Genomic DNA, 14301 nt, shown 5'->3' on the forward strand with positions numbered 1-14301 from the left:
TTGTAGTGCTTGATGTTGTCTTGGATGAGGTGAAAAGGTTTGACAAAGTTTAGAAGTGGAAAGAGGAGAACCAGGGGCTCAAAGTGGCCATCAGGTTAAAAATGGCACAAGTGACCATATTGCATGTATGTTGGGATTTGAATTTGATTTTGGTTCGAGTTGAGTTTCTTCACTTCCAAAAGTATTTAAAAGTGTTTAGTAACCATCTTCAACCAATGGTGCAAGCCAAAGTGGTCTAGGTTAAGATTTGCAAAAATGGCATAGGCCTTATGTGAGAGTGAAATGGGTTTTTGGAATTTCTTTTATATTTTCTTTTTATTTGACTTTGGGTGATCAGGTGATCATCCCTAGGGTTTTGGAGTGAGAAGGAACACATAAGCAAGCATCATGGCAATTGCACACTCCAAATAAAATATAAGGTGATCTAATATGCATAAACCTATATGATGAGAAAAAGTTTTTGTTTGCCCCAATTTTTGGATTCTTGAAATCTCTCTTGTTCATTTTGTTGAAACTTGGGATGTTACAGGTTATCATCCGAACCCCTTCCAGTATTAAGTTGCAAACAACAGACAATTGCATTAAGTATGGTGCGTAATGTATACATCCTTAGACATAGCATCGATGTTTTATCCCTAGTGACAACAGCACATCCACAACCTTAGAACTTTCTGTCACTGTCTCAGATTTAATGGAGGCATGAACCCACTATCGAGCATAAATACTCCCTCTTGGAGTTACTAGCAAAAACTTGGCCAGAGCCTCTACTAATAACAGAGAGCATGCAAGATCATAAACAACACATAGGTAATAGATTGATAATCAACATAGCATAGTATTCTCTATTCATCGGATCCCAACAAACACAACATATAGCATTACAGATAGATGATCATGATCATGTTAGGCAGCTCACAAGATCCGACAATGAAGCACAATTAGGAGAAGACGATCATCTAGCTACTGCTATGGACCCATAGTCCAGGGGTGAACTACTCACACATCACTCCGGAGGCGACCATGGCGGTGAAGAGTCCTCCGAGAGATGATTCCCCTCTCCGGCAGGGTGCCGGAGACGATCTCCTGAATCCCCCGAGATGGGATTGGCGGCGGCGGCGTCTCTGGAAGGTTTTCCGTATAGTGGCTCTCGGTACTGGGGGTTTCGCGACGAAGGCTATAAGTAGGCGGAGGAGATAGGTCAGGGGGCCACACGAGGGCCCCACACAACAGGCCGGCGCGGCCAAGGGCTAGGCCGCGCCGCCCTAGTGTTTGGCCACCTCGTGGCCCCACTTCGTGACTCCTTCGGTCTTCTTGAAGCTTCGTGTAAAAATAGGCCCCTGCGCGTTGATTTCGTCCAATTCCGAGAATATTTCCTTACTAGGATTTCTGAAACCAAAAACAGCAGAAAACAGCAACCGGCTCTTCGGCATCTCGTTAATAGGTTAGTATCGGAAAATGCATAAATATGACATAAAGTATGCATAAAACATGTAGATATCATCAATAATGTGGCATGGGAACATAAGAAATTATCGATACGTCGGAGACGTATCAGTCCTCGAGTAGGTAAGTGATAACAAAATAATTTTTGAGGCGACTGCAGTCAACACAATCTTGATCAAGCATGTAAAGCATTGTGAGCTGGGATCTAAGTACTCTAACATAGGCATGATAGATATAATTCAATAGAACTTAGCAACTATGTTATAACATGAAGAGTAACTCAAACAAAGATCATGAATAATAGTGCACTGAAAGCAACTGTTTGTTTATGAGCATAGAGGAAATATAACAAAGTGGTACTCTTGTTGCCGGTAACTAGACCCACAATGGCGTGCCACGAGAGGACAATAGGTAGACCTATTATTTGTAGCCGTGTGTTGGATTAAACATCAATTCCGCTTTTTTTGTCATGCGATTAGCATCACTAAGCCAACCCTTAGTGCGAGCAAGAGTAATGACACTAAACTGCCTATTGGCGCACAAAAAAAAAAGATTTGCCAAGTGGCACATGTGGTGAGCAACCCAAATTTTACGAAAAGAAAAGGTGACAAATAACAGGATCGGCCAAGTTAATATTATTAGAGAATGGAGTAAAGGCGAAATTTGGATAGAGGGAAAGGGTAGGAGAACGAGAGGGACGTATGTGCAAAAATATAAAGGAGATGTGCCAATCAGCTCCCACGAGAATCCTGATCCACTTGAAAACAAATCCAGTTTATTTGGGTTCGTGGAGAAACCAAGAAGCGAAAATCGGCACCGTTCCCGTCGCCGCCTCGTCGCCTCCGTCGCCCGCCCCTCTTTTGCTGCGCCACCACCACTCTCCTCTCCCACTAGCTAGGGTTTTCGGTTTCTAGAACCTCCGCTCCATGCAAGCCCCGCCGCTCGCCGCGCTCGCCGGAGGCGCCTGGGCCTCCCATCGCCCTGCCATACTGGCGGCGCCGGCGAGCCTCCGCCGTTCCAGGCGCGGGGCCCTCCGCCTGCCCGCCTGGAGGGCGGCAGGAGGCGGCCGAGCCCCGCGGGTCCCGGCCAAGGGCGCCGTCCTCGCCTCCGACATGGGGGCCGAGGAGGTCGTGGGGCCCTCGCCCCTGCTCGACGCGCGAAGCGAGCAAGGTCTGCTTCTTCTTCCAAATGCACCCGGCCTCACTCTCCACTTCTATTCAGTCCCGTGGAAGAGTCAACCCATAAATCTCATCTCATTCGTTCATTCATTCATATGATATACCATCAGTCGCATGTGGTGTGCAGAGCTCGTTCTTCGTATCAGGAAGGAAGTGGAGAAAGGGAAGCTGCCTGCTGACGTCGCTCACAACTTCGAAAACCTGTTCTACAATTACAAGAATGCGGTAAATATGTTGATATACTCCTGTTTGCTACATTCAGACCATTCTTGGCTGTCCCGTGACGTCAGTGCCAATATTATCAGGTCCTGAAAAATGGAGATCCAAATGCACATCAGATCATCCTTTCCAACATGATGGATTTATTTGAACGCGTTCTGTTGGATGAAGAGGTCCTACCTTCTATGCCTGCTACCTTCTCAATTTTGCTCTCACATTTTTCTCTTATGCTCCAAGGCGCCTGTTTACACCAAACTTTACCTTTTTTTGCAGAATCAGTTTACATTTCAACCTTATCACAAGGCCATCAGAGAACCATTTGACTATTACACTTTTGGTCAGAACTACATTAGGCCACTCGTAGATTTTAGGTAATGAGAAATCTAACCTGAGAACATATAGGAGATTCAAATAGTTTCTACGAAGTTTTTGCACTTCTTATCTTCTGTGTAAACTGGAATATACAGCACATGGCATATGTCTCAGCAGACTTATTCGTTATAATTGCTTGCTGCTTTCATGCTGCACATATTAATCTCGTTTGTCATGTCTTCCGCGTAAACTGGAATAGCGTCTCTTTCGTGTGAACATCTCATTTTTTTTAAATATTCACAGCATGCATATTTCACAGTTTTGTCGCACAAATACATATTGAATATTGATGAATTACAATGAAAATTCTAAATGCTTTCATCCACATATTTCCATCATGGTGCTGAGGAATTTCTATTGAAGATAGTAATTAATAAATCAATTTGCTAGATCCTAATGGATGGTATCTGAACTACAATCTCCACTTTTGCAAGATATGTCTGCCCATTCTCTGGCAGCAAGTAGTTAGTTTATTTTCGACTAATGATTTACTCAGAATGTATCTTCCATCAACATAACAGGGGTATTTGTTACATACCTAGGCTTAGTTTGTTACCATCAGGTCTCACGAGGCTCCGACACTCATATGTATTTGATTTTTGTAGCGTATCGTTTTGGTTGACTAATCTCCTAACATTGTCAATATCTATGCTCAGGAACTCTTACGTCGGTAACATTTCTGTTTTCAGTGATATGGAGAAGAAGCTCCAGCAGGTAACTCTTCTAACCTTCATTGTGTTTTTCCATGGCATGTCGATTGCTAGCTTCTTTGGGCGCCAAACCTAAATTATATGTTCTAATAGCCGCAAGCCATTGTGGTATTTGGAGAAAAAAAGGAGAATACAATCCATAATTCTGCATTGATAACCCAACAACAACATATTGAGAGAGATGTTTGCTCATTTGGTGAAATAGAATAATGTGACCAAGTTTGCACATAGAGGAATCATGGACCAATCCTTAAATCCTGCAGAAAGTATTCTAGTGGATGTTAGCACACAACACCCCCTAACACCATATAATTATGTATCTGACTTGCTTATGTTACTCTTTTGATCCAGAATGTTATAAATTGTTTACAATCCAAACCATCTTCTGAAAATATTTGATGTCATTGTAGGGTCATAATGTTGTTCTGATGTCTAACCATCAGACAGAAGCAGATCCAGCGGTTATAGCCTTGTCACTTGAAAGAAGCAACCCGTGGATTAGCGAGAACATAGTGAGTTCTTTGAACATACTATCAATTTTCTTGTGAATCAACATAAGCTAACCACATTAGCATCAAAACCATCTGCTATAGGTTTATGTTGCTGGGGATAGGGTTCTTACTGATCCTCTTTGCAAGCCATTTAGCATGGGAAGGTCTTATTCTCCACCCTGGAAATTTATATGATAATGCTGCATTGTGGATTCTGATTTCTCTTAATCCTATCACCGAAAACATCAGTTTGTCACCTAAGCATTTTTTCTTAACAGAAATCTTCTTTGTGTGTATTCAAAGAAGCATATGAATGATTTTCCTGAGCTAATTGAGATGAAGAGGAGGGCAAACACTCGAAGTCTTAAGGAAATGGCTTTGCTTTTACGGTACTTGTCCCATGCAATAGTTTGATATTTCTCATCCTATTTCCTTATCAATATCATGCAACTGACATATATGTTAAATCATGGTTGGTACTACAAGTTGGTGACAGTTGAAACACATGATACAATTGTTGGTTTTAATCTAGTCCTAGCCCTGTGAAGGTTGTTCACTGGCATTGTACCCAAAGGAAGATAGATTTAAAGATATGGCCACATTGGTTCATAAGCAATGTCTATCTTTTCGTGTTCACAATCATGAAAGATGAAACTGCCTTTTGCTCTCTTTTAAGGAAAATATATGCTACACTGGAATCACTTTTTGCATCAGATGATAATGTTTATCTTTTATGATATTATGTAGTGGCGGTTCACATATAATTTGGATAGCTCCAAGTGGTGGTAGAGACCGTCCAGACCCTTTGACTGGAGAATGGCACCCGGTACGTTCTCTTCCCTTTCTTGTCTATATGATTTGGTTTCTTATAAATGTTATCATGTTTACTGAGGTCGCTCTAAATGATTGTGCACATTTTTTTTCAATCTAATGACTAATAACATTATCAAATGTCATCTCACGAAGGGAATGAGATGGTACCATGTCAAAACTGCAACAATGCTATTGATTTTTTTATTAGTTCCCCTTACGTTTACCTTGCCTGCTACTTACAAAAACAAGGGCAGGCGCCATTTGATGCATCTGCAGTGGATAATATGAGGAGGCTTCTGGAGCACTCGGGCGTTCCTGGGCACATATATCCACTATCGTTGCTATGCTATGAGATTATGCCTCCACCACAACAGGTATGGTTACTAGCCACAACTCACCAGTTCAGATATTTTTGTCAGACAACCTCTCTGAAAATTTTCTTTCTAATTGAATAGATTGAGAAAGAGATTGGTGAGCAACGAGTTATATCCTTCCATGGGGTAGGCTTATCAGCAGCTGAAGAAATAAAGTACGGGGATGTTACTGCTCAGACTCAGAATGCTGACGAGGTTTGTATACTTTCATGTTGAACTTTTGTGTAGTTTTTGGTTTTTTAACGGTAGGATTATTGAACAGTCGAAAATCTTGTACAGTTGTCATGGCCTTAAAGCTGTGTATTATGTATAATTTATTTTTGTCTTTACTGAGGTAGGGGGTTGTTGGGCAGTCTCTATCCAACGTTCAGCTAATAGTGTTAGATTACCTTCCATGGCTGTGATTGCCTTTGTACTGAGAAGTGAGAACTAGTACAGCTTAAATCTAGATTAGGTGCTGAACCATTGTCAAAATTATATGTAGTCTATGTGGTCACTATTCATCAACAGTTGGTCCTTTTATATTGAAGTCTTAGTGTGAAATAGACAAATTGGTGCATCTATCTTCCTTACTCAGGGTATGATAATTACAAAACCTTTAACTAAAACCATGACAAGAATTATGGAATGGAGGTAGTATTTAGTAATTGTTGTACTGACGGCGTATCATTGTCCTTATAAGTTTTGTTAGTACGTCATTTTCATTGTCCTTATATCTTTTTGAAGTTATTTTCAGATTTTGCTATTTTTATTTACATGTTGCACCTTGTGTTTTTTAGTTAGCTGCTTTTTTGTTCTGTTGAAAATAATGTTAGATTGAATTTATGGAATACAGGCCAGGAAGAAATTCACGGAGACTTTGTACAACTCAGTTGTTGATCAGTATAATGTGCTCAAGTCTGCTATCTTTAGAGATCATGCAGCAGCTTCGTCAAACCCTGCCATCTCACTCTCGCAACCATGGCGATGAAACATAGCTTACTCAGGTTTGTTCTGTGCTGACCTGTTTGTCTTTCCCTTCGATTTGCTGGTCGTATCAAGCACGCACATGTGGACACCCTAGCACTACTTTTTCTAGTTTGACATACACGAGATAGGTTGGTTTTAAGTGCAACTGCACGTGGACCTGCATCTGTAGATTCCAGTGAGTTGTATCTATACCACTTGATCAGCAAACACAAGTGTAGCTTGTAAATGCTGTAGCATATTCACTTGCGCAGGTTGCATTAGAAATCAGAAGAATGTTTATATCATATTAGAATACACTTTGTGTTGGTGAAACAATTTACGAGGTACTCGTAGTTTTTTCCAATGGAGGTGCGTGTAAGCACACTGGGATTTCATATTTTTGTACGATACCTCTCATTTTTTCCGAGTTAAGTACGATACCCCTTGTTGCATGCTACCACTACAAGAAATAACTGATTGTAGTTATGAATTGATCATTATGTCCACATGAAGCAACCGTTTCCATTCCTCATTTGCCGGCTCATGTGATTTTCCGTTCCAAAGATGATTTATCAGTTCTTAGATGGATTGCATAATAAATTTGCGACTCTTGTAATTTCCAGGACTGTATTTCTCAATGGAGTTACCTTCATTTCTTTCCAATAGAGCAGATGAACTGCCATAGTGCAACTTTGCAGGTTTTAGCCGTAAGGCTTCTTACGCTTTGATGTCATCACCCTTACTAATCATGGAGGCCAGATCTCTGCAGATCCTGTAAGTTTGCAGGAATTTTTTTTACCATATGGTGCTGCACGGTGTTTATGTTCTGATAAGGACTGTGGGACTGTTGTCAGGTCTAAATATGATTTTGCACAGCGGCAGATGGTGCATGTGTTCATCATTTGTGAACAAATACCGCTGCATCAGTTGACCGTCCTTTGGGCCTGATGTGTTCATCAATGCGAATTGGAACCTGGACTGAGTCGGCGGTGCTGCAGCCCGACATGTGTTCTTTTTTTTTTTTTTTCGTGTTACAAGTTAGCCTGTTTTATTTTTGTTGTGTGTACATATTTGATTCTTTTGCTCCAAAATGTGGAGATAATGTGTACACTGTTCTCTCGATATTAATCCGTCAACTGCTTTTTTGCTCTCGTTGAGGTTCTTTAGATGCATATATAACTTGGGATAGCCATGTGAGACTTTCCTACAAAGACAAGCTTGTGAAAGATGACGGTTTGGAAACAATCTTGGGATGATGGCGACAGTATGCAAAATATACAGCGATGTGGACAAAAAGACTAGTCATAGCATTCGTATGCGCGTGCGTGCGTGTTGAAATTTATATGGGGGAAGGCAGAACGCGCTCGGTCGTAGGCTCTGAACTGAATCTCAGGCTCCTGAAAATTCCAACCATCTAGAGTCAGACTACAGAAAGGTTTTAGGCAAAGCATGGTCGTGTTACGGCCCTAGAGGTTGCTCTCAGTCTGACGAAACGACCACCACCGGGATTATCCTGACCTGCTTATTATGCCCGTCTAATTGGAATTCCATAATTCTTATCTTTTTTCCAAAGAAAAGGAAGGAAGGAAGGCGAAAAGTAGACGAGAGCTGAAAAGGAAGGAAAGGGGAGGGATTTGGAATCCATCCATTCTTCATCAAACCCTTCCGCAGCCGCAGCAGAGGAGTCACCTGGCCGGACCTCGTCGTGGGGCGCTGTTGGGCGGCGCGCGGCTGAGCCTGAGCCGGGGAAGGAGGAAGAGGAAGCCAACTGCCGCCGTCGGCGCTTGGAAACAAGGTGAGCCCCGATCCGCCATCCACCGCCATCGTCATCGCTAGGGGTTCGGAACAAGGGTTTCGCTCCCTTCCTGGTGCCGCAGATTAGAGATTCTGTTGCCCCCTTCTCCATCTGCTTGCTCTACTTGCTGCTACTGCCGCCGCCGCCGCCGCCGCGGCTGCTCTTCTCCTCGTGCTGCTACTAACACTCTTGTTGATGCTGCTTGTGCATCCAGGTTCTCGAATTAGAATATCGCACACAATTCCATGTCCAACTGAAATCACCCTAATCCGACAGCACGCGGTCAAGCCATCGCCCACCCCCAATTCCTCGTTTCTTTTCTCTCCAACTTGTCAACTTGTGGTGTGTTCCCTTAATTTAATCGCGCAAAAAAATCTAATGAATCGGTTAATTTTTTTTGTCAACTCATTACTTATGCACCAATCCATCACCCCGATGCTTCTCGGTTCATCTTCACCAGCAAGAAATAGTCTTGCAAGTTGCATTGCCTCCTCCCCTTTTCAAACGAAAAACCGCAGGTGCTGTATTACAAGGATCAATCATAATAGTTTCTGTGAGATGCACTCAGCACTCAAGATGACAAGTACAAGCTTCTAAAAAAAGTAGATGAGTCAACTTCGATTAACCTCCTACATGCATGGCTGCATCTACCTAGGAACGGCCTCTCCCTCTCTATTTCTGTCCACTACTTTTATGTTCTCAGCTGCTTAGATCTCCCTCCCTGACTTCCTCCTGGCTAACAAATTACAATTTCTGTTTTCAATTGGTTCTGTACTAGCCAGTTTGATTTCGACAGGTCCAAAAACTGGCAGCCAGACGCCAGTACAGTTTACATCATTAGCCATGACCAGGGACCAAACCTCTAGTTCCAATTAATGAATAGGACGGTTTCCATGGTTTGGTTGAAACTAATTTGTGAACGCCCCTAGTGTTCTAACATAGCCCTTTACTCGCCTGCAGAATCCGGCCGAGTTTCTACTGTCAAATCGCTCTTACAAGATGAGTGACAATCTGATGGACAAGGTCAATGCCTTGGGCGAGCGCCTCAAGATAAGCGGGGCAGAGGTTAGCCGCAAGATGTCCACTGGCGTGACCAGCATGAGTTTCAAGATGAAGGAGTTTTTCCAAGGCCAGAACATGGCGGACAAGATTGTTGACGAAGCCACGACGGAGACCATGGATGGCCCCGATTGGGCTACCAATCTTGAGATTTGCGATATGGCCAACACCGAGAAGGTCGACAGTGTTGAGCTGATCCGTGCCATCAAGAGGCGAATCATGTTGAAGAGCCCAAGGGTGCAGTACTTAGCTCTTGTCCTACTTGAGACCATTGTCAAGAACTGCGAGAAGGCTTTCTCTGAGATTGCTGCTGAGAGGGTCCTTGATGAGATGGTCAGGCTTATTGATGATCCACAGACTATAGTCAACAACAGAAACAAGGCTCTTATGCTAATTGAAGCATGGGGAGAGTCGGGAGATGAACTCCGCTACCTTCCGGTGTATGAAGAAACTTACAAGGTACCTACAAAGTAATGCTTTGTGCTTAAATTGGCTTAGTGCAATTTAACCTGAACACCTTGCTTTGCTTATCTGCCTAGAATCTGAGAAAGACAATATTTTATTCCTTTGACAGTTGCTGGACTTGAGATATAAAATTACTTACGTTGAGGGATAATTAATATGTACATTCATAAATCATAACCATTCCTTCAGTGCAGTTTATACTGCATCCATAGCCCAGTGTTGTGCCTGGAACAATCATTAATTCTGTCGAACCAGCATTGTTAAGCATGTGGATTTTAGTTAACATTTGGTTATCATTGCAGAGCTTAAGATCTAGGGGAATTCGCTTCCCAGGACGCGATGATGAGAGCCTTGCACCAATATTTACTCCTCCCCGTTCCGTACCTGCAGCTGAACCATATTCTGATGCAGCACATGATGGGTATCAAGAAATTCCAGAGGAAAGTTTTGCTCCGGTTCGTGCTGCCCCTTCTGTGCAAGTTGACGAGGCCTTTGAGGTGGCTCGTAATAGTGTTGAGCTTCTTTCCACAGTGCTATCTTCCTCTCCACAAAGTGAGGCTCTAGAGGTCAGTCTGTGCTATTCCCTGCCATTTAAATCCTCCTGCTTAGGTGATAAGTTCATGTTGTTCAGTGTGCAGTCTGCGATGTAGGCATCTCAAAGATCAGGGTTGAAGTTTTGTTGTCTTCATGCAGGATTATATGTTAAGGAAACTATATATCGATTGCTAGCATTTGTTATTTTAGGATGTTTCTAGTAACAATTACACTGGCCAGTCATGCTGTTATCCCTTATTTCCTGATCACAGCTCCGGTGCAAAGCAGCATCTGAAATCCAGTAATTAACTGACAGTTAGTGATTAACTATGTATAAGAACTACATCTCTATTTGATATCAAATTGACTACATCTCTATTTGGTATCAAATTGGTACTTCGCTACCATCACCTCTGCGTTCTGATTGCACCTCACATTGATGCAGGATGACCTGACTACCACCCTAGTCCAGCAATGCCAACAGTGTCAATACACAATCCAGAGAATCGTCGAGACAGCAGGGGATAACGAGGCTCAGCTCTTCGAGGCACTGAGCATCCACGATGAACTCCAAAAGGTTCTTTCCAAGTATGAAGAGCTCAAGGCGCCTGTAGTCGCGGAGCCTGAGCCAGAACCAGCTATGATTCCGGTCACCGTGGAGCCTGAGGAATCCCCCCGCGCCCCTGCGAGGAAATCAGCTGGGTCCGGATATCGGTCTGGCGGGGAGGACTTGCTTCAGGACCTCGACGACATGATCTTTGGTAAGAAAGGCGGCACCTCGTCCCAGCAGGACAGGACTCCCAGGAAGGAGCAGAAGGACGATTTCATCGGTCTCTGATCACTGGGTATATGTTTACTCGGCCGGAACTTGTTATATATATACAGGTGTTGCGTCGTCAGTGTACTTCCAAATCATGTTACAGGTTTGTGCTTGCAGATGTGTGATGTGCGCATCTTTCTTCTCCTGTATCCGGGGGCTTCGGGTTAGTTTATTTGCGACATGAGCAGTTGCTTTACTGTACAGTAGTAGATGTAATCATGTGACAGACTTGATTTCTAACTTACCCTGGCACATGGCATACACCTTTTCTTTTGTGATGCTTGGCAAAGGATTTGGATGCGAGACTGCTCTCATGCATAGGCATCAGGGTATGTTACATATATGCAGATCTAGAAATTCTGTTGCGCTAGTTTTCTTGTTTTACTGCATCGATCCTCGTTTACATACTCTTGTGTGCTACATTGTACATTTTTAATTTTTGTAGCGCAGACGATTTCTCCCCATTCATCCCTGGGCTCCTAAATTGATCTGGAATTGCTAGCCTTCTCCATCTCTTGCTTGCGCTGAAGGATTTACTCCCAGTGTTCTCACTTAGAAATTACATCCCTTTCTCCCAGATGAAGATGGGCACAACTGCACAAGCCATGTGCGGAAGCGTGGAGAACAAACGTAGAAGTCTAGAGGAGGGCCAATCGACGCCTAGCTTTCCGAAGAAATTTAAGGCGATTTTTGATAGTTTTTGAAAGAGAATGTCAACATGGAATTAATATACGGAGACATGGGAAAGGTTTGACGGTTGCTATCGGTGACGGGTAGCAAGTTGATCAAAATTAGTGGCGACCTTAATTGATCAAGTTAATGGGAGTGGCGCACCAAGAAACCAACAGGATCATCCAGCCTGCAATTTTCCACTAAAGCCTTAGCAGATTAGCTAGCTGTCTGGTCCTTCTTCTTCAATCACTTTACTCAATAATCCAGTACTATTCGAGGGGCAATTCAGCCGGAAGCAAGCCAACACTCAACATCAAAGGCACGCACGCACGCACAATCCTATGTGTTCCTGCCAGCCGATCGATTAATTTCTCGTGATCTTGTCGCCATGCCGCTCCCCTATATCCGAGGTCGGCCAGGCCAGAGACACCGTTTGCATTCAAATGCGTGAAATGAAAGATTTTTTCTTCTTTTCGAATAACTGAATGGCGGGTTTTGACTTGCTGATTTGCGTAATGCATGACCATGTGGGCTGGCGGAAATTCAAAGAATGAATTAACCAGGTCAATGCATCTACATATAGCGAAATTAATCAACTCTACCCTCAATGCATATATGTAACCTCTGCCACCTGACCACCTCCCTCTCAGCATCATGAGGTGGCCGTCAGGCTAAACCCGCACAAAAATATACGATGTTGCATACATAAACCAGTAGCACAGACCTAGCATGAACTCCGCTTCACAGTTCACGTACATGGCCATGTGCAAGTCCGCTTTAATCGCTTCTAACAACCTAGCTGCAGTACAGCTTACTATCTGTCTAGGATGTTGTGTTCTCATTGTGTATTCTCTTTTCCCCATGCCTCTCATCCCTACAGAAACCCATTGCAGCATAGCTTTGGTATGGAGAATGGAGAAGGATGGGATCATGGGAGGGAGGTCGAATGAGCTGAATGGGGTGTCTAAGAGTTTGAGAGTAAACCTTGACTTATATGGGTCCCTGTGAAAAAGAAAAAAGAGTTATATGGGCGAGAGCATGAAGAGAAGTCGAGGATATGACTGAGTGGTGTGTGTTCTTTTAAGTTCTTTCTTGTGGATCGATGCGGGTTGTATGATTAAACCACAAGAGTTCTAGTTTGCGGTGAGCATGTGGAATAAATGGTTGTGTATCTGGGAGCTACATGTCCTATAACCGGAAAATTCATGCAATCTTGTCCTATGATATGTCTTCATATATGCACTCAAGCTCCTCGCAAGTAGTACACATAGCAATCAAATTTGCCACGTGAACACGGCTAGCTCTGGCTGCACGCTGGTTTAGTGACAAGTACAAGGCTATCTTTGAACAAGAACTCTGCTAGTCTAGTGACAAGTACAAGACTATGTTTGCAACAAGAACTCTGCTACACGTACGCGTCAGTTTCCATCCAAATTCTGTACGACACCAAGATCGAACCATTCCTAGGCGGCATCAAAGTGCAGCGCACCATCCGATCTTGCATCGTACAAGAACCAGAGAGGGAAGTGTGTGTTAAGTAGTTCGCTTGCAACAAATGAATCTACCATAAAGTTGTAACACATCACTTTTAGATTCACCATTCATGAACCAACATAAAAACCCACAAAGTGCGCCATGGAATTTCTAATTAAAAAAATACCATACATAAGATTGAAGAAATCATCAAGAAAAAAACTTATTCTGAAGTGAGGTACTATCTTAAATCTCATACGATTATATTTCTCAGCACAATGTTAGTTGTTATGAAATTTAGATAATTGTTGCTAAGGATGGCAATTGGTATGATATGTGCAGGGTAGAGCAATACCATACCCATACCCGTATAGTTAATGGTTACAAAGTTTTATCCATACCTGTACCCATGGGTATGAAATTCTACCCACTCCCATACCCAACGGATACCCACAAAATTTAGAATTCGTAATCACATACTCATAACTCATAAGTCAACAACATTAGAAGAGTCACATGACATATTGATAATCGGTGACAACTTAATATAGGTTCATAAACTCAATAACTTGGCTATTTAGAACCACGAAGAAGTGCTACTAAGAGCTCAGGGTCTATGGCATGATCATGCCTGGAGCGCTACAGCTCTCGAAGCAGAGGCTGTTCGAGAGGGGGTTCGCTTGGCTATCGATATGGGACTACATAAGCTAGTCGTCGAGACGGATGCTCAAGAGGTGGTTAATCTCTATAACCAATCTGATACTAGTAGATCTATAATTACTAGTGTTTGTTAGGAAATTAGGGAGCTTAGCGGGTTTCTAACTAGTTTTGAGTTGATGTATGTAAACATGACTGCGAATGAAGCAGCCCATGCTTGTACTCACAGAGCTAGTTCATATAGGAAACGGTGTGTGTGGGTTAACTACACTCCTGTT

At 42.9% G+C, this 14301-nt stretch overlaps 2 protein-coding genes across 2 annotated transcripts; both read left to right on the top strand.

The window, feature by feature from the left end:
* Positions 1 to 2197: 2197 nt before the first annotated feature.
* On the top strand, positions 2198 to 7699 carry LOC127312643 (glycerol-3-phosphate acyltransferase, chloroplastic). The gene is made up of 14 exons (XM_051343177.2): positions 2198 to 2613; positions 2749 to 2846; positions 2927 to 3013; positions 3114 to 3211; positions 3869 to 3926; positions 4333 to 4434; positions 4516 to 4577; positions 4692 to 4802; positions 5161 to 5239; positions 5481 to 5600; positions 5682 to 5795; positions 6436 to 6586; positions 7172 to 7322; positions 7403 to 7699. The coding sequence occupies exons 1-12, from the start codon at positions 2370 to 2372 to the stop codon at positions 6568 to 6570; spliced, it is 1308 nt and encodes a 435-aa protein (XP_051199137.1). The 5' UTR covers positions 2198 to 2369; the 3' UTR covers positions 6571 to 6586; positions 7172 to 7322; positions 7403 to 7699.
* Positions 7700 to 8097: 398 nt separating this feature from the next.
* Positions 8098 to 11494, top strand: LOC127312646 (TOM1-like protein 1). Its single transcript, XM_051343185.2, has 4 exons — positions 8098 to 8343; positions 9304 to 9861; positions 10170 to 10433; positions 10847 to 11494. The coding sequence occupies exons 2-4, from the start codon at positions 9343 to 9345 to the stop codon at positions 11237 to 11239; spliced, it is 1176 nt and encodes a 391-aa protein (XP_051199145.1). The 5' UTR covers positions 8098 to 8343; positions 9304 to 9342; the 3' UTR covers positions 11240 to 11494.
* The last annotated feature ends 2807 nt before the right edge of the window (positions 11495 to 14301 follow it).

The sequence above is a fragment of the Lolium perenne genome, chromosome 1, assembly GCF_019359855.2.
Source record: "Lolium perenne isolate Kyuss_39 chromosome 1, Kyuss_2.0, whole genome shotgun sequence".
Lineage (NCBI taxonomy): Eukaryota > Viridiplantae > Streptophyta > Magnoliopsida > Poales > Poaceae > Lolium > Lolium perenne.

Coding starts and splice junctions, on each gene's coding strand:
- LOC127312643 (XM_051343177.2), top strand. CDS start 2,370: ATGCAAGCCCCGCCGCTCGCCGCGCTCGCCGGAGGCGCCTGGGCCTCC. Junction 2,614..2,748: donor CGACGCGCGAAGCGAGCAAG/GTCTGCTTCTTC, acceptor TGTGGTGTGCAG/AGCTCGTTCTTCGTATCAGG. Junction 3,014..3,113: donor GCGTTCTGTTGGATGAAGAG/GTCCTACCTTCT, acceptor CTTTTTTTGCAG/AATCAGTTTACATTTCAACC.
- LOC127312646 (XM_051343185.2), top strand. CDS start 9,343: ATGAGTGACAATCTGATGGACAAGGTCAATGCCTTGGGCGAGCGCCTC. Junction 9,862..10,169: donor TGTATGAAGAAACTTACAAG/GTACCTACAAAG, acceptor TTATCATTGCAG/AGCTTAAGATCTAGGGGAAT. Junction 10,434..10,846: donor CACAAAGTGAGGCTCTAGAG/GTCAGTCTGTGC, acceptor ACATTGATGCAG/GATGACCTGACTACCACCCT.